General features: G+C 36.8%; 1 protein-coding gene and 1 pseudogene across 1 annotated transcript in view; one reads left to right on the top strand and one right to left on the bottom strand.

The window, feature by feature from the left end:
* prdm16 (PR domain containing 16) overlaps nt 1–2,540 on the top strand; it is a 163,092-nt gene extending 160,552 nt beyond the window's left edge. The window contains exon 19 of the mRNA XM_076102219.1: nt 359–2,540. Coding sequence (XP_075958334.1) covers nt 359–493 — 135 coding nt within the window. The 3' untranslated portion in view covers nt 494–2,540. The remainder of the gene's footprint in view (nt 1–358) is intronic.
* Nucleotides 2,541–7,688: 5,148 nt separating this feature from the next.
* LOC142948832 (complement C1q-like protein 2) lies at nt 7,689–9,339 on the bottom strand (annotated as a pseudogene).
* Between the last annotated feature and the right edge of the window lie 11,346 nt (nt 9,340–20,685).

Genomic DNA, 20,685 nt, shown 5'->3' with positions numbered 1-20,685 from the left:
TTCTATTAAAAAAGCAATAGAAATAGTATAAAGTATGCCATAAAAAATGTCATCATATATGTATGTCACAAAAAAATCATATAAAATCTGCCATAAAAATGTTACAAAAAATCTGTTAGTGTAGTATGTCATAAAAAAAGTCACAAAACAATCATAAGAAAATCTCATAATATAGCATTCTTTAAAAAATGTCATGAAAAAAGTCAAAGCATATGATATCCTAAAACAATTCATAAAATATCAAAACATGTATAGTATGCCATACGAATGACATTTGACAGAGAGAAATGTTCCTAAAAATGAGCGTTTGAAAGTATTGAGTTTCCTCCCGTGAAAAGTAACCTGTCTTCTCCCGCAGGCTTATGCAATGATGCTGTCTCTCTCGGAGAACAACCCTTTGCACGCGCCCTCCCAGAACTCCCTGGATGCTTGGCTGAGCATGGGAGGTGGACCGTCCGAGACGAGCAGCTTTCACCCGCTCAACCACATCTAGACGAGAGAGCGGAAGCGGTAGAAAGAGTAGGAGAAACATTGGTTTCGCAAAATGGATAGAACAAGAGACAGAGTGGACATGAGTAGTGAGAGACGTGGACACTAGAGAAGAATTCTGTGTCACATTCATTCAAGATAGAAAGAAGATGTTTGTGTGGAGATGTGCGTGCGTGCGTGCGTGCGTGTGTGTGTGTGTGTGCGTGCGTGCGTGTGTGTGTGTGTGTGCGTGTAGATGTGAGTGAGAGAGAGGAGGGACCCTTGGTGAGACATCTCACAAGACTCAAAAAGAAAGCACTGCTAAGCTCCTGTTGATGTGAAGGACATGATAAATGCTTCTCAACAGCATTGAAACTCTGCATTACTCTGATCCTCCCCAAGTCCACAAGGCTCACTCCAGCACCAGAGAGACCCAACGTAAGGCTCTCAAAGACACTTAATGACTAGTATGTCTCTAAAGTCTGTGTACACCGCCTACTACAAGCACTGCAGCATCAGCCCTGCATTAGCACTGCATGTCCACAAGGTGTTGGTGTTTCACCAGGAACATATAGTGGGCGCGTGCACTATTGTCTCCAGGTTTCCCTCACCAATCACGGGCGAGTCATGTACTGATCTTATTTCAGCTATAACTGCACCACACTAAATGTTACTTGAGGGAATCCAAGTTCCAGTAGACTGTTGATTTTTTTTTAATGATTACATGGAGAATGATGTTCAATGTTCAAATGTGCACAGCAACTGGTGATTTTGATGAGCTATCTGGGACACTAGCCATTGTAATTGGTTACCCAATTTGATCACGCTGACAATGAATTCAAATCATACTCAAAAAAAATGAGGAAAGTCTTTCTCTGCTTGTTTATTTCATCGACATTTGTTAATTTTATTTTCTTCCTCTCCTCTTAGATACCACAGTATTGTTTTTGTAGGCACCACCGTGCTAAATTGTTAATATAATTATTTTAGAGAAGGACCAAAATTCTATGATATTGACATATGATGTACAAAATAACCTAGATGTTCATAGCAAGAGTGGTATGTGCCAAATAACCCATAGAAAATGTTTTGTTCTCTGACAATCATTTCATTTCCAAGGGGCTTGCATTTGCTGTCATAGTTTTTTTTTCTTTTCTTATTATTACGCTCTTATATATTTGATTTCAGAAATGTGTGTGTATGTATTTATTTTTGGTTGTTTTGTCATGACTGGAGGAGTGAAAATGAAGGCATGTCATTTTATCCCTCTTTTCTTGATGCTGAAGGAATGAACGCCAGAAAGTGAGGGAGATTCTGAATCTCTTTTGATGCGTTAGTGTGCCAAAATGGAAAGAACCCATGAAATGAATTGTTTTTATTTATAGTGAAATATAGCTGTAGTTAGCTTTAGATCCTATTTGGCAACGTATCGTCCTGCAGTGTTTAGTTTTTTTCTTGTTTCAGTTCAACCATTTTACCCAGTATGCTGAATGTTTCTTGTTCGAATTGGTTCAAGTATTATGGGGGGGTCAAACTTGGACAACTTTCAGAAATGTCAGAAAAGGGGCATTGCGTTGTCAAATTATTGAATCCGACTAGTTTCTACCACATCAAGCTCCCTTTCCCACTTGGTTTTTCATTTGATATATTTAGTGTAAACAATTAATATTCTTTTTATAATAAGTTGTCCTTTATTACATGGTCCAACAGTCTAAAACACTCAGTCACGTCTGAATGAACATCTAGTCTTCACTGCACTCAAGCAACAGAAAAGCTGGTCATGCAAGAATGGAATCAAGGTCTCATGAAACCAAAAAAAAAAGCGTAAACTTAACCACATATAGTGTTAAAATGAATATCATAATTATGCTGGATTGTCCTTCCAAAACATGCAGAACAATATCTTCATTTTAAATTCTGGACAGGGATAAACAGAAACACTTGATCGTGAGTTTAACTTTATATTCCCTGATATTCTTCTCAGATCATAATAAAAGCTCATTCCATGGGGTCGATTAGGTAGCAGTGCTTTGGAGGGCATGACTCATGGGTACTGTAGATAACTGTAGATAGCTGCTGAAACGGGGGGGGGGGGGGGGGGGTGAGCATTGTTGATAATTGTTGCCTTGGTCCTCCCTACGTACTGGGACTCACAGAACTAGGCCTGATGCTTCAAACTAGTACTTAAACCATATGGGTCCAAGCCATAAATTGATCAGGCTTAGGTCTCTAGAACGTAGAACACAGATGCATTTTCAGACTAGTTTCACTTTCGGTAGGTAAGCAGCTTGAGCTTCACATGGAGAGATAAGAAAATTCTGGAACAGAAGCACTGTAATTTGTATTCACAACAGCAGGTGGTAGTGTGATGCCGAGGAGGACTGCTGCATCATCTCATTTTTTCTAAAGACAGAAAGTCTTTTTTTATAATTCTACTGAATGAGATTTCATTCATGATAAACACATTGTTTTCTCAAGTCGTGGTTATAAAATGTAAAGGCTTGGGTTGCTAAGTTTTTAGTTTAGGTGACTATATGTAGTAATTCATGTCATGGACTACTGTAATAAGTACGCGCTGTGTAAAGCAAAAGAATTGAAGGCATTGAAGTATTCCATTTTGCCAACTTCAGAAAGTATTCTGGCAGATGGTCGCTGAGATATGTTTCAGCATAATAGAACATGGTTGCTGTTTTCCCCCACTGTTACAGGAGAAAGTAAAAATATACATATTGTTTCTTTTTAACTGTATAGTATTTTAAAGAATGAAAAACAATGGTGCATTTGTCTGAAGAAAAAAAAATCATTGAAAAAATATGGGTTTAAATGGATGGTGCTTGTTTTGTTTGAATCTGAGTTGTATATCGCCTCTGTTATGTTTATGGAAAACAAAAAAAGATATTGTGCATGACGTGTTTAGCAGTCATAATGATGTCCATTTGTGAAATGTGTATCAAATCAAAAAATGAGAAAAAAAAAATGAAAGAAAAAAATAAATCCGTAGATGCACTTATTGTACATGTGGTTAGTTTGGTAGGTTTGACTTCAAGTTCTTGACTGCCTTACAGATGTTTGGGCAAGTGGCTCTGAAAGACATTAGAAAAGAGTTGTGGGAGAAGACGTAATGAAAAACAATAAAGGATTGTAGAATAATATTGAACAATTCTGAAAATTGCAGTTCTTTTGATGCTTGTGATTATTGAAGATGTACTTTAGAGAAATTTCATTGAAAAGATATGACTCTGACGTTAATTCTGTAGAATAGCAATGTATACCAAATGTAATCTTTCCAATGCTATGAAGAATTTATACATGAAATTGATATGCAATAAAACCTGTGTGCTTTTTAAATGACATTTCCAATGCGTATTTGTGAGCTCGCCGCATCTGTCAGGTTAGTGTGTGAGATAATAGTATATCATGAAAGTGCTGTAGAAAGTCATAGCATAGTATGGCTATAAAAAATTGGATTTAAAGTCGGCAATTCATAAGCAATGAAATGTCAGAGAAAATGTTATAGTATAGTAAGTCTTAAAAAACGTCATAGAATGTCGCGACATGTCAGAAAAGAAGTCTTAGTATAGTATTACGAAAAAAGTCAAAGTATTGTATGTGAAACAAAGTCATAAGAAGTTGATTGTATACTATGTTGAAAAAAGTCATAGTATAGTACGTAAAAAAAACATAGTATAGTTTTGGGATCTGGCAAGAGCGCGTTTGGTTATTAGCAAGTATGAATTCTTATTTTTTATATTAATACTATTATTAATAATAATAATAATAATAGCATATATTAACAATAACGGAGCACTACCCTGCAGGGACCAATAACCACAATGTGTATCAAAGTCTCAAAATTGGTGTTCACTCACAATGTCAATATTTAAGGTAGTATTCTACATTCAGAGGGAACAGTGAGGGTTTGAATTGCACAGACTATAACATCCAGCTATTATTACAACACTTATGCATAAAATAATCACAGAAATGGCTCCTTAAAATATAACAGTTTGTGTCCTTAACAATACTGATTAAAACCAATAATATGAATTAATAAACATCTATTATACAACTACAAGCATACTACCTAAAAGCAACAAACAATCACGTGGTCAGGGGAGTTTGTGTGTGTGTGTGTGTGTGTGGGGGGTGTAGGTGTGTGTATGTGAGTGTGTGTCAATACCAGGCAAAGCCTCATGCAGCAGTAAAGTACAGCAACTGTAACTTTATCACACAGAAGCCTGATTGGTGAACTCAGGTTCGGCAGCTGCGGCACTGGGCCTTTAACTAATAAAGTACAGTTTAACGACTTTACCGGAACAACAGTCATTTTACACACTGACCGGGACTCAGCGGTCCGTAAAATACACAATAACACGGTAAATGGTACAGTTAACTTAAACTAAACAAACAAGCAAATATTGACTTGAAGAATCTTGGAATTCCATGATCTTCCTCCTGCAGGTTAAAGTGTCAAAGCACAGGGAAAGTTATCTGTTTCCTTTTTCGGGATCCAAAAGTAGAGTTAAGACTATCACCTAAGGGTTATGTTTCACCTCCTTTCATAAGAATCATGTCAGATTGGATGGCACAGAGTGAAGGTAAAGGCCGGTTTATATAGATATGGTGACTTCATGGCAGTGTGACAAGGACTTCCTAGGGTTCCAGTGGCTCTTGTCTAATGAGACACCAGTGTTGCGGTTTGAACAAAATCTCACATATAAGTAAGATGCTGATGCCTGATAGGGGATGGCCTGGTTTAAACCGGTTTATGCTTTCGAAATTACAAGAAGGCCTCTCTCTTTGTTTGAGCCACATGGTGAAGTCCCAACATTAGCATGTCAAAAAAGTCAGAGTATAGTATGTCAGAAAACGTCAGAAAAGTTTCACTATAGTTTGTAAAAAACAAGTAGTGAAAATGTTATAGTATAGTATGTCGACACGATAGGACAAAACCGAATAGAAGATATTACACCGTCTGCTTCACTTGCATTCAGAGATATTTAGCGACATTATTTTGGTACATTGATGTCGATCAGTTTACTTTTACTCACCAACTAACGAACTAACTGGGAGTCACATGATGAAGGTGACAGATGACAGAAATAACGTTTATTTTTACAATCAACACTTGAGATGATGAAGGCACTTGAAAATTACAAGGTAGTACAAAATGTAAACCATACTTTGGTGTTTCATTTTTACCTCATTACTATACTTTTTAATTATTTTTTCGACATACTATAGTATGAATATTTTTAATTTTTTCAACATACTATACTGTGACTTTTTTCAATGTATTATAATATGACTTATTTTATTTATTATTTTAAAAGTCATATTAACTATACTTTGATATATTTATGACTTTTTTCAACATACTATACTATGACTTTTTTATGACTTTAATGACTATAATGATGTTCATCATTTTGTACTTTCAATTGATTAATATCACGGATGCATAGCTCTTACTTGTAAGTATTTCAACACTGTATTGCTATTTTTACTGAAGGAAAATATCCTAGTACCTAGTACTTCTTCAACAACTGTATGTTAATATTAGTCTAGTGGAAAATTAAAAGGATTTCTTTCACTCACACACCTTTTAGACAGTTAATGTGATGTAGTGCATGCTTTGTTCACCTCTGCATCATGTGCTGCTCTCTCTGTCTCTCTGTCTCTCTCTCTCTCACTCTCTCTCTCTCTCTCTCTCTGTCTCTCTCTCTCTCTGTCTCTCTCTCTCTCTGTCTCTCTCTCTCACTCTCTCTCTGTCTCTCTGTCTCTCTCTCTCTCTCTCTCACTCTCTCTCTCTCTCTGTCTCTCTCTCTCTCTGTCTCTCTCTCTCTCTGTCTCTCTCTCTCACTCTCTCTCTCTCTCTCTGTCTCTCTCTCTCTCACTCTCTCTCTCTCTCTGTCTCTCTCTCTCTCTGTCTCTCTCTCTCTCTCTCTCTCTCTCTCTCAACTAACCATATATCAATTAACATACATTACATTTTTACAAACTTCAGTTCAGTTGTTCTTTATTCCCTGAGTGCATAAGCAGCCAGCAATATGACCTCGGAAGTGTAAAGCTTCTTAACTGAAAATGGATCAATGAGTGTTCACTGAGCTTGTAATCTATGTGACAACAACAACAACTCTGTGTACAATAACAATTAGTAACCATTTGATAGTGAATGAACAGGCAGAACAAAATGTAACAGGAAAATTAAAGTTATAAAAGTAGAGATCAAAATACTAGATTTAACTACTTGTGTATTGAATAACAGGGTCACTATAATCTCAAGGACGACCACACAGTCAGTTTGAATCACAATATACAATACATAATGTAAAAGAAGTATTGATGTTTGAGTCGTGGGTTACCCTTGTTCAATAATACTTACTTCATACTACATTTATTTGGTTTTCTGCTACAATTAGAAAATATTTACTTTCGAAAAACAATTTACCAAGTGTTGAAGAAAAATCCAGAGATAGTAATGTAGTGATATCATTATGCTTTTATTCAAATGTAAGAGAACATAACAATAATACAGTGTATACAACATGTACAAATTATTGTTGACATGAAGCTTTGACATTAAGTTTCATTTACAGGCTAAATACTGTGAATGAGACAATAATTAGCTGGTACTGATACAATTTTCCTGTTTGTCTAGATAATCGGTACTTACAAATAAAGAAACACAGCGACTGTATCATACATTTGAAGGAATAAAGGGAATGTCCCCTCTCACACTAACAGCACCAGACAGTTTGAGTTTCTCTCGAACAAAGTAAAAAACAATCAGACAGTGAAAGTGAGGTTGTTTGGTTGGATGCTGTGGTGATGCTGAGCAAGTAGGTTCTGGTGTTTATCTGGATCCAGGTGAAGTTAGAGGACTTTGTTTAGAATTTCTTAACAATGTGAGATAAGTCATGGGATTTCTGAACATTTACACAAGTTTCTCAACTATTACGACACTCCCTTGATCTAATGTTAACAAAACATCTGGCACAAGTATTCCCTCACTGTCTATGACTGTGTATTTTGATACAAATCTGGAAAGACATGCGGATGAAAAATGAATGAACCTTTTCTTATGAAGAAGATTGTTGTTCTGATGCAGGGTTGTCAATCAGCATTCATACACAGGAATAAAGAATGTCATTTTCTGATATGTGGCTGCAGTGTACACGATAATCTTAAACTGAGGAAAACAAAGACCTGTTTTTCTTTTACATGGTGAAAAGCAGATTACCACTGAAGGTGCTATGATGATTTTCATTGTCATGAATTCTTGAGTTCACCCAGAGACGCAAAAACACAATATCTCCGACCTCTAGAAGCAGCGTTGCACCATTAGCAGATTTCATAAAATGGGACGGCTGATGCTCATATGCTATAAAAATATGCTCTCCGTTCTTGACCAACACAGCACCTGAAGGAATTGAAGCATGTCCATATGCAGCTATGTAGAACTCAAAGTGGTAGGCTCCTCTTACTGGTGCAGTGAACAAACCTGTGGGACAGTTTTGTCAGTGAATGGGGAGTTATCTGTTTATGATGTGGTTGAAGCACACATAGCAAAAAAGTCAATAGAAATATTTAAAATTGTGAATTAAAGTACCTGTGTTTGGGTTGTAGGCATTTCCGATGTTTGTGAGAACGTATCTGAAGACCAGAGGAGTGTATGTGTTAAATGGTCCAATAGTTCCTGAGCCTGAAGCCAACAGAGATGTTGAGAAAGCCACCTGTTTGACTGAGAAAGAGAGAGAAACATACTCATTTTAGAGAATGATGTTACAGCGATAATGACAACATTGACCATGACAATAATGAGCTTTTTTCTAAATTGATTATTGTTATCTATTAAAAATACACCATTATTCTGTGTATTATTATCAACATTCTAGATAGGGTTTTAAATGATCTATTACAACCGAACTGTTCAAATATCTTATTTTATCTTACCTTCATTATCTCTTTTCAGAGCCTCCACCTGGTTTTCTGTGACATCTGTCCTGGCTGTCGTGTTGCTCAGCTCTGCTGCCTGTGCTGAAATTAATTAGAATAGGTGCAATGTGAAATACATTTTTGTCACAAATAAAAACAATCTTTGACAGTTCAACGTATTTCATCATCATTGTTTTCATCAGGGTGTGCTTTAGCCACTGAAACCTGTATATTGTTTGAACTAATTACTTAATACTGGCCTGAAAAATTGGGAAACATGCATTATTCAAATCCTGTGTATATATGTAGGAAAAGCAGTCTTATACTGTTCATATTGTCTCTAATATGTCATTTTGAGGTATAACGATTCAGCATTGCTCAACGTGTACCTTTTAGCTGTTGCTTCATCTTGTCCACCTCAGTCTTTTGTAACTCCAGTTCTCTCAGTTTCGCTGCCTGTGCTAAAAAAAACAAAAAGGGAAAAAAGAAGATTCAATGACATATTTTTTGTAAACATTATTTCGGTCCGTTCTGTAATAACAAAGTGGTTCGTGCTGCAAGTTCTTCCTCACAACTTAACATACTACAGCACCTTCATTTTCTCTCTGTAAGTGCCTCATCTCCACCCTCTGTTCAGCCAACGTGGCGCTCATCTCTCTCAGCACAGCATTGATGTCTTGTGTGCAGGTCTGTTGGCGGTCAGAGGCATTTGTTGGTTCACTTCCCTGGGATTCGGTTTGCTTTCCATGTGGAATAATTTCGTTGTCAGACTCTGTCTGAAGCTGAGCTGTGGAGAGAGAGCAGATCAGCAGCAACAGTGGAAAACACATTGTCATCTCCATTCTCAAAGTGGCAGTCTATGTATGCAGTTCTGTAGTTCTGCAGTCTTCTGTACTTTCTGTGTTAATCCCAGCCTTAAATAATGTCCTCTGCTGATAATCAGAACAGTTCATCAGAAACATGTGCAGGACACCCTTTTGATAAGAATCATTACTTACAGCACACTACTGTCTACCTGTTCAAACATTAATGACACAGTGAGATAGTGTGACCTCCCTGAGGTTGTTAATTGGCTGAGATAAGCAAAGACTTACCAGAAACCCAAGTTCGAGGAGTAATAAAGAACAGTTTTCTTTCTTTGCTTCCTCAATAAACCCAGCACAGTAATAAAGTCAGACTTTTGTAAGGGGCGATTGCGGGGCGATTGTGGCTAAGTGGATAACAGGGCCACTTTCAATCAGAGGGTCGGCGGTTCGAACCCCGGCTCCGGCTCCGCTAGTCGTATGTCGATGTGTCCTTGAGCAAGACACTTAACCCCAAAATTGCTCCCGTAGCTGTGCCTACGGTGTAGAAATGTGATAGACTCTGAATTGTAAGTCGCTTTGGATAAAAGCGCCTGCTAAATGACTGTAATGTAATGTAAGAACAATAACAATAACACAATGTTACAAAAACATCCACTGGCAGGCAGCAGCAGTCATGTGTCGAAAAAAGTCAAATTATAGAATGTCGAAAAAAGTAATAAAAAAGTCATAGTATAGTATGTCGAAAAAAGTCATATAGCATAATGAAAAAAGTCATTGTATAGCGTGTCGAAAAAAGTAATAAAAAAGCAAAATAATAGACCGTTTAAAAAAGGAATAAAATAGTCATAGTATATGTCGAAAAAAGTAATAAAAAAGTAGCAATACAGTAAGTCTAAAAAAGTCTTAGTATAGCATTTCCAAAATAGTCATAGTATAGTATGTCAAAAATAGTCAGAAAAAACAATACATAAAACTCCCGTATCAGCTTCTCTGCACAGGCTTACTGTAAAATCCAGAATAGAATTTAAAATGATTGTCCTCACCTACCAAGCCATAAATAGTAAGGCACCATCCTCTCTTAAAGACCTCATAGTACTCTATCACCCTACTTGAGCACTGCGCTCACAGAATGCAGGGTTACTTGTGGTTCCTGGAGTCTCTGGTAAACATGGCTTCAGCTACTAAGCTCCTCTCCTGTAGAACCAGCTTCCAGTTTCACCAGCTTCCAGTGGGGGGCAGACATACTCACCACATTTAAGAGTCGGCTTAAGACTTTCCTCTTTGATTACACTTATAGTTAGGGCTGGCTCAGGTTTGCCTTGGACCAACCACTAGATATGCTGCTGTAGGCCCCGACTGCCGAGGGGCTTCCTAGGATACACCGAGCTCCTCTCTCTCCTCTCTCTCCTCTCTCTCCTCCTCTCCCTCTCCACCTGTATATGTTCATGTCCCATTAATGCACATTACTAACTTGACTTCTTCCCCAGAGTCTTTGTGCTTTCTCGCCTCGCAGGTTTCCATTGATCGTGGTTATACTTGGACCGTGGTCGTGCCTCCTGCAATGGCCCTGCCTGACACCCACTGCTACTGCTATTAGTATTATTAGTCATATTTCTATTACTATTACCGTCACTATTACTGCTTTTATTATCATCATTCGACCTGTCCAGGGTATACCCTGCCTTCACCCAATGCCAGCTGTGATCGGCTTCAGCCCCCCAGCGACCCTGAACAGGATAAGCGGTTAAAGATAATGGATGAATGGATTATCATAATTATTTTATAATAATATCCACTGCTGCTATTATTAGTAGTATTCATCATTTTTCTATTATTATCCTGCTATTATTAGTGCTACTATTACTACTCTCATTATATGTATCGCTTCTGTCATATGAATTGACTATGTTGTAATTCTACTAAGTTGTTCACTCTGTACACATGACATCTATTGCACTTCTGTCCATCCTTGGAGAGGGATCCCTCTTCTGTTTCTGTCCCGGAGGTTTCTTCCTTTTTTTCTTTCCCCGTTAAAGGGTCTTTCGGCGAGGGTCCTGGGACAGAGGATGTTGTTGATGTATGCTGTACAGATTGTAAAGTCTTCAAAGGCAAATTTGCAATTTTGGGCTTTACGAATACATTGAACTGAATTGATTTTAATGTAACTAGATGCTTTTAATCAAATGCTGTACTTAAATAAAATGTTGAAGTACTTTTACTTGAGTATTTTCCATTATATTCCATTTTAAAGTACTTTATACTTCAATTCCACTGCATCTCACAGGGAAATATTGCACTTTTTTCTCTATTAGATTTGTTTGACAGCTTAAGTTACTTTAAAGATTCAGATTATTAAGTATATAAAGTAAATAAAATGAACACGTAACACATTAATGCATCGCTAATTATAGATATAGCAATATAATTATTCTAAAATTAGCCATTCTGCAATACATTTACTTTTAAGTATATAATGATGTTCATCATTTTGTACTTTCAATTGATTAATATCATGGATGCATAGCTCTTACTTGTAAGTATTTCAACACTGTAGTATTGCTATTTTTACTGAAGGAAAATATCCTAGTACCTAGTACTTCTTCAACAACTGTATGTTAATATTAGTCTAGTGGAAAATTAAAAGGATTTATTTCATTCACACACACTTTTTAGACAGTTAATGTGATGTAGTGCATGATTTGTTCACCTCTGCATCATGTGCTGCTCTCTCTCTCTCTCTCTCTCTCTCTCTCTCTCTCTCTCTCTCTCTCTCTCTCTCTCTCTCAACTAACCATATATCAATTAACATACATTACATTTTTACAAACTTCAGTTCTTTATTCCCTGAGTGCATAAGCAGCCAGCAATATGACCTCGGAAGTGTAAAGCTTCTTAACTGAAAATGGATCAATGAGTGTTCACTGAGCTTGTAATCTATGTGACAACAACAACAACTCTGTGTACAATAACAATTAGTAACCATTTGATAGTGAATGAACAGGCAGAACAAAATGTAACAGGAAAATTAAAGTTATAAAAGTAGAGATCAAAATACTAGATTTAACTACTTGTGTATTGAATAACAGGGTCACTATAATCTCAAGGACGACCACACAGTCAGTTTGAATCACAATATACAATACATAATGTAAAAGAAGTATTGATGTTTGAGTCGTGGGTTACCCTTGTTCAATAATACTTACTTCATACTACATTTATTTGGTTTTCTGCTACAATTAGAAAATATATTATTTCCAAACACAATTCAACAAGTGTTGAAGAAACCTCCAGAGATAGTAATGTAGTGATATCATTATACTTTTATTCAAATGTAAGAGAACATAACAATAATACAGTGTATACAATATGTACAAATTATTGTTGACATGAAGCTTTGACATTAAGTTTCATTTACAGGCTAAATACTGTGAATGAGACAATAATTAGCTGGTACTGATACAGTTTTCCTGTTTGTCTAGATAATCAGTACTTACAAATAAAGAAACACAGCGACTGTATCATACATTTGAAGGAATAAAGGGAATGTCCCCTCTCACACTAACAGCACCAGACAGTTTGAGTTTCTCTCGAACAAAGTAAAAAACAATCAGACAGTGAAAGTGAGGTTGTTTGGTTGGATGCTGTGGTGATGCTGAGCAAGTAGGTTCTGGTGTTTATCTGGATCCAGGTGAAGTTAGAGGACTTTGTTTAGAATTTCTTAACAATGTGAGATAAGTCATGGGATTTCTGAACATTTACACGCGTTTCTCAACTATTACGACACTCCCTTGATCTAATGTTAACAAAACATCTGGCACAAGTATTCCCTCACTGTCTATGACTGTGTAATTTGAATCAAATCTGGAAAGACATGCGGATGAAAAATGAATGAACCTTTTCTTATGAAAAGGATTGTTGTTCTGATGCAGGGTTGTCAATCAGCATTCATACACAGGAAAAAAATGTCATTTTCTGATATGTGGCTGCAGTGTACACGATAATCTTAAACTGAGGAAAACAAAGACCTGTTTTTCTTTTACATGGTGAAAAGCAGATTACCACAGAAGGTGCTATGATGATTTTCATTGTCAAAAATTCTTGAGTTCTCCCAGAGACGCAAAAACACAACATCTCCGACCTCTAGAAGCAGTGTGGCACCATTAGCAGAGCTGCCATGATGGGACGTCTGATGCTCATATGCTATAAAAATATGTTCTCCGTTCTTGACCAACACAGCAGCTGAGGGATGTGAAGGATCACCACCTGCACCTATGTAGAACTCAAAGTGGTAGGCTCCTCTTACTGGTGCAATGAAAAAACCTGTGGGACAGTTTTGTCAGTGAATGGGGAATTATCTGTTTATGATGCGGTTGAAGCACACATAGCAAAAAAGTCAATAAATATTTAAAATTGTGAATTAAAGTACCTGTGTTTGGGTTGTAGGCATTTCCGATGTTTGTGAGAACGTATCTGAAGACCAGAGGAGTGTGTGTGTTAAATGGTCCAATAGTTCCTGAGCCTGAAGCCAACAGAGATGTTGAGAAAGCCACCTGTTTGACTGAGAAAGAGAGAGAAACATACTCATTTTAGAGAATGATGTTACAGCGATAATGACAACATTGACCATGACGATAATGAGCTTTTTTCTAAGTTCATTATTGTTATCTATTAAAAATACACCATTATTCTGTGTATTATTATCACCATTCTAGATAGGGTTTTAAATGATCTATTACAACCGAACTGTTCAAATATCTTATTTTATCTTACCTTCATTATCTCTTTTCAGAGCCTCCACCTGGTTTTCTGTGACATCTGTCCTGGCTGTCATGTTGGTCAGCTCTGCTCTCGTGTTGGTCAGCTCTGCTCTCGTGTTGGTCAGCTCTGCTGCCTGTGCTGAAATTAATTAGAATAGGTGCAATGTGAAATACATTTTTGTCTCCAATAAAAACAATCTTTGACAGTTAAACGTATTTCATCATCATTGTTTTCATGAGGGTGTGCTTTAGCCACTGAAAACCTGTATATTGTTCCAACAAATTATTTAAAACTGTCCAGCAAAAATTGGGAAACATGTATTATTCAAATCCTGTGTATATATGTAGGAAAAGCAGTCTTATACTGTTCATATTGTCTCTAATATGTCATTTTGAGGTATAACGATTCAGCATTGCTCAATATATACGTGTACCTTTTAGCTGTTGCTTCAGCTTGTCCACCTCAGTCTTTTGTAACTCCAGTTCTCTCAGTTTGGCTGCCTGTGCTAAAAAAAACAAAAAGGGAAAAAAGAAGATTCAATGACATATTTTTTGTAAACATTATTTCGGTCTGTTCTGTAATAACAAAGTGGTTCGTGCTGCAAGTTCTTCCCTAACAACTTAACATACTACAGCACCTTCATTTTCTCTCTGTAAGTGCCTCATCTCCACCCTCTGTTCAGCCAACGTGGCGCTCATCTCTCTCAGCACAGCATTGATGTCTTGTGTGCAGGTCTGTTGGCGGTCAGAGGCATTTGTTGGTTCACTTCCCTGGGATTCGGTTTGCTTTCCATGTGGAATAATTTCATGGTCAGACTCTGTCTGAAGCTTAGCTGTGGAGAGAGAGCAGATCAGCAGCAACAGTGGAAAACACATTGTCATCTCCATTCTCAAAGTGGCAGTCTATGTATGCAGTTCTGTAGTTCTGTAGTCTTCTGTACTTTCTGTGTTAATCCCATCCTTAAATAATGTGCTTCAGTTCATCAGAAACATGTGCAGGACACCCTTTTGATAAGAATCATTACTTGGAGCAAGTCATCTGGAAAACAACACTGAAAACCCAGCACACTACTGTCTACCTGTTCAAACATAAATGACACAGTGAGATAGTGTGACCTCCCTGAGGTTGTTGATTGGCAGAGATGAGCAAAGACTTACCAGAAACCCAAGTTAGAGGAGAACAGTTTTCTCTCTTTGCTTCCTGAATAAACCCAGCACAGTAAAGTCAGACTTTTGTAAGAACAATAACAATAACACAATGTTACAAAAATGTTGGGAAAAAATCTAAATGACTAATTATTATGCATTTAATAATTAGTGAATGTTATTCATTTAACAGAAGCTCATGTCCTCTGTAGTGTTTAAAGCCTGTGTCCTTGTGTGAACTATCTGGGACACCAGGCGTCTTCAGCAGATGTTTAGTCTATTAAGAAGCAGTTGATTGCCGAAAGAACACTTCAGCTGTTTGTCCTGAATAAGAATGATAATAAACTTGGAGAAAGCGTCAATACTTACGCAGGCCTGATTTGCGACCATGATTTACGAGAAAGTGACCTTTGTACTAGAACAAATTGTTAAAGTGTCCAGATACGTAGACGCCTGTGTGAAACGCAAAATGTGTGTGTGTTACCCTGTGCCAGCCCACTGCATGTTGTTTACTTAGTATAAATACCAGAGACTCGGAGACAGATCTTCGAGCAGTCTTGATGTACATTCCGTATGTGAATCAACCCTGTCTCCTTCTTTGCAAGGAATAAATGTCCAATGATTAATGATTTTCACACCAGTCTCGCGTGAATTTTTCTAACAAAAAACATCCACTGAATCAGAATCAGAATCAGAACCGTTTATTGCCACGGTATGTTGAACATACAAGGAATTTGGCGTGACGGGAGGTGCAAACATTTAACAATCAACAACAATCAGTGCAAGTAGAAACATATTCAAATTTACAGAGAGATATTAAATAAAGTAAGATATAAAATAAATGAAATATAAAATAAAGATGAAATCTAAAATAAAGTGAAATCTAAATTAAAGTGAAATATAAAATAAAGTGAAATCTAAAATAAAGTGCACAAACGAACAGATAACAGGACTATAAACAACCAACAGATGACAGGACTATACACAAGTGAGATGTAAGTGTAGTGTAAAAGTGTCGAGTGTAATAGAAGGGATGCAGGGGAGTGACCAGTGGGAATTTGTCCTGGGGATGACAGAGTCAGTGGGGGTCCCGGGCTCTGTTAATGAGCCCGGCAGGCAGCAGCAGTCATGTGTGTAGTTTATGTGATCTTCACCGCAGCCTCAATTTTCATAACTGACATTACCAGGTCTAAAGATTCAGATTATTAAGTATATGAAATAAATAAATTGAGCACGTAACACATTAATGCATCGCTAATTATAGATATAGCAATATAATTATTCTAAAATTATCCATTCTGCAATACATTTACTTTTAAGTATATAATGATGTTCATCATTTTGTACTTTCAACTGATTAATATCATGGATGCATAGCTCTTACTTGTAAGTATTTCAACACTGTAGTATTGCTATTTTTACTGAAGGAAAATATCCTAGTACCTAGTACTTCTTCAACAACTGTATGTAAATATTAGTCTAGTGGAAAATTAAAAGGATTTCTTTCACTCACACACCTTTTAGACAGTTAATGTGATGTAGTGCATGATTTGTTCACCTCTGCATCATGTGCTGCTCTCTCTCTCTGTCTCTCTCTCTCTCTCTCTCTCTCTCTCTCTCTCTCTCTCTCTCTCTCTCTCAACTAAACATATATCCAGTGGTGTATAAAGTACCCAAAAGCCATACTTGAGTAAAAGTAAAGATACCTTACTGGAAAATTACTCCAGTAAAAGTAAAAGTCACCTATTAGAATACTACTTGAGTAAAAGTCTTAAAGTATCTGATATTTATTGTACTTAAGTATCAAAAGTAATTTTCTGATATTAAATGTATTAAGTATTGAAAGTAAAAGTACAAGTAAATGCTGTTAATAAAAAAGCAAAGGGTCAGAATTTTGAGAATTATGAAGTTTATTCTTTTAAGTGCTGTGATACCATGACCAAGGACATGGAGCTGTGTTGAACATAATTGGGTTGGCTGTGATCCATCCAGGAGCAACAATGTTCAACATAATATATTGTACATAAGTATACTTTTGCATCTACTATGAACTTATCATCATAATTCTCCGAAAAGCAATATGACAAGGAGTTGTAACAGTGCGTTTATAAGTATGCTCATTCCGACTAGAGGACGTAGAGGGCAAATGCATAATATTGTGTTCAGCAAAAAATATCCACTTGATGCATCAGGTCAGTGTTGTGAGAAAGGACACCTGCCTTGTAAACTCCTATGGGCCTGATTTGAACACAATAGGCAAAGGTTTTGCTCAAGCTGAATCTGCAATTGGGCGACTGCTACCATCATAACTCCATCTGATCATCCACAAAATGACTCAAATATCTAAACATGATCAATACTAAAGCAGCACCGAAAGTAACAACCCATTACTTGAAGCTGAAAAATGTCCTGTTCATCTTCAAAAGACAATTCTAATACAATGTAGCTTCTTTACATTCTATGTAAATAAGCTACATTGTATTAGAATGTAAAGAAGCTACAATGTAACTTCTTTACATTCTAATAGAATGTAAAGAAGCTACATTGTATAGAATGATTCTATTGAAGTTATTCCTTTTTTTTAATGTTTTAGACGAGTCACTAATCACTTTAAAATAGTGATTATAGCTGATTTAACTTACAGACATGAGATTGATCTTCTCATGTCACTCTCTTTATACAATGATATAAATTCATCCCCGTTTTATTGATATCTTACGAAAAGTTACTCCTCATTTTTCGTGCGTTTTTCCTGCAAAAGTCCAGCAACATGAGTCTGTTTTCGCTTGTTACATGCATACTGTCTTTTCAAAATAAACTTCCATCTTCACAGGAAACAACTAAGGTTTAAGCGATGAAACTACTTAGTTAGGTTTAGGAAAAGATCGTGGTTTGCGTTAAAATATCTACGGAAGTGACGTTGCTTAAGTACGGAAGTCACGTCACAAATAAATCAACATTGGCTTCTCGTTTCACACACGGCACAAACTGCGGCCTCCTGGAGGAAACACCAGTGTTTGTTTGACCCATCCACCTCTCCTCATCCCACCGTCCTGTGTGCAATTATACTCGTGTAGTCGCTCGCTAGCTATAGCATGTAGCATCCTGGGCATCACTGGGAATCTAAACACCGCGGCTTTGAGAGCACTTGTTTTGCGCATTAACGTGATTAACCAATGATTTAACCTGCAAGCTAGGACCACTGATTCACCAAACCTGCTTGCTTGCAGTCTCTGTTCCACCACAGTCCCCGATGTTGGTCTCATGATTCATTTTGTTTCTAAAGATAGATTTGATTTTGTAGCGAGTAACGAAGGTTTCAGGGGAAATGTATCGGAGTAAAAGTATCAGTTTTCTTTGCAAAATGTAGTGAAGTAAAAGTAAAAGTAAAAGTCAAGAGAAATATAAATAGTAAAGTAAAGTACAGATATCCAAAAAAACGACTTAAGTACAGTAACGAAGTATTTCTACTTCGTTACTATACACCACTGCATATATCAATTAACATACATTACATTTTTACAAACTTCAGTTCTTTATTCCCTGAGTGCATAAGCAGCCAGCAATATGACCTCGGAAGTGTAAAGCTTCTTAACTGAAACTGGCTCAATGAGTGTTCACTGAGCTTGTAATCTATGTGACAACAACAACAACTCTGTGTACAATAACAATTAGTAACCATTTGATAGTGAATGAACAGGCAGAACAAAATGTAACAGGAAAATTAAAGTTGTAAAAGTAGAGATCAAAATACTAGATTTAACTACTTGTGTATTGAATAACAGGGTCACTATAATCTCAAGGACGACCACACAGTCAGTTTGAATCACAATATACAATACATAATGTAAAAGAAGTATTGATGTTTGAGTCGTGGGTTACCCTTGTTCAATAATACTTACTTCATACTACATTTATTTGGTTTTCTGCTACAATTAGAAAATATATTATTTCGAAACACAATTTACCAAGTGTTGAAGAAAAATCCAGAGATAGTAATGTAGTGATATCATTATGCTTTTATTCAAATGTAAGAGAACATAACAATAATACAGTGTATACAATATGTACAAATTATTGTTGACATGAAGCTTTGACATTAAGTTTCATTTACAGGCTAAATACTGTGAATGAAACTATAATTAGCTGGTACTGATACAGTTTTCCTGTTTGTCTAGATAATCGGTACTTACAAATAAAGAAACACAGCGACTGTATCATACATTTGAAGGAATAAAGGGAATGTCCCCTCTCACACTAACAGCACCAGACAGTTTGAGTTTCTCTCGAACAAAGTAAAAACAATCAGACGGTGAAAGTGAGGTTGTTTGGTTGGATGCTGTGGTGATGCTGAGCAAGTAGGTTCTGGTGTTTATCTGGATCCAGGTGAAGTTAGAGGACTTTGTTTAGAATTTCTTAACAATGTGAGATAAGTCATGGGATTTCTGAACATTTACACAAGTTTCTCAACTATTACGACACTCCTTTGATCTAATGTTAACAAAACATCTGGCACAAGTATTCCCTCACTGTCTATGACTGCGTGTTTTAATGCAAATCTGTGAAGACATGCGGATGAAAAATGAATGAACCTTTTCTTATGAAGAAGATTGTTGTTCTGATGCAGGGTTGTCAATCAGCATTCATACACAGGAAAAAATAATGTCATTTTCTGATACGTGGCTGCAGTGTACACGATAATCTTAAACTGAGGAAAACAAAGACCTGTTATTCTTTTACATGGTGAAAAGCAGATTACCACTGAAGGTGCTGTGATGACTTCCATCATCAAAAATTACTGTGTTCGCCCAGAGACGCAAAAACACAACATCTCCGACCTCTAGAAGCAGCGTGGCACCATTAGCAGATTTGCTAACACCGGATGTCTGATGCTCATATGCTACAAAAATATGCTCTCCGTTCTTGACCAACACAACAGCTGAAACATGTGAAGCATGTCCCTGTGCAAGTATGTAGAACTCAAAGTGGTAGGCTCCTCTTACTGGTGCAGTGAACAAACCTGTGGGACAGTTTTGTCAGTGAATGGGGAATTATCTGTTTATGATGTGGTTGAAGCACAAATAGCAAAAAAGTCAATAAATATTTAAAATTGTGAATTAAAGTACCTGTGTTTGGGTTGTAGGCATTTCCGATGTTTGTGACAACGTATCTGAAGACCAGAGGAGTTTCTGTGTTAAATGGTCCAATAGTTCCTGAGCCTGAAGCCAACAGAGATGTTGAGAAAGCCACCTGTTTGACTGAGAAAGAGAGAGAAACATACTCATTTTAGAGAATGATGTTACAGCGATAATGACAACATTGACCATGACGATAATGAGCTTTTTTCTAAGTTCATTATTGTTATCTATTAAAAATACACCATTATTCTGTGTATTATTATCACCAGGGTTTTAAATGATCTATTACAACCAAACTGTTCAAATATCTTATTTTATCTTACCTTCATGATCTCTTTTCAGAGCCTCCACCTGGTTTTCTGTGACATCTGTCCTGGCTGTCATGTTGATCAGCTCTGCTCTCGTGTTGGTCAGCTCTGCTCTCGTGTTGAT

This window comes from Anarhichas minor, unplaced genomic scaffold (genome assembly GCF_050575085.1).
Source record: "Anarhichas minor isolate MPS153535 unplaced genomic scaffold, ASM5057508v1 ptg000003l, whole genome shotgun sequence".
NCBI classification, from domain to species: domain Eukaryota; kingdom Metazoa; phylum Chordata; class Actinopteri; order Perciformes; family Anarhichadidae; genus Anarhichas; species Anarhichas minor.
The sequence above is the reverse complement of the archived record's forward strand: the minus strand, read 5'-3'. Positions and strand labels throughout refer to the sequence as shown.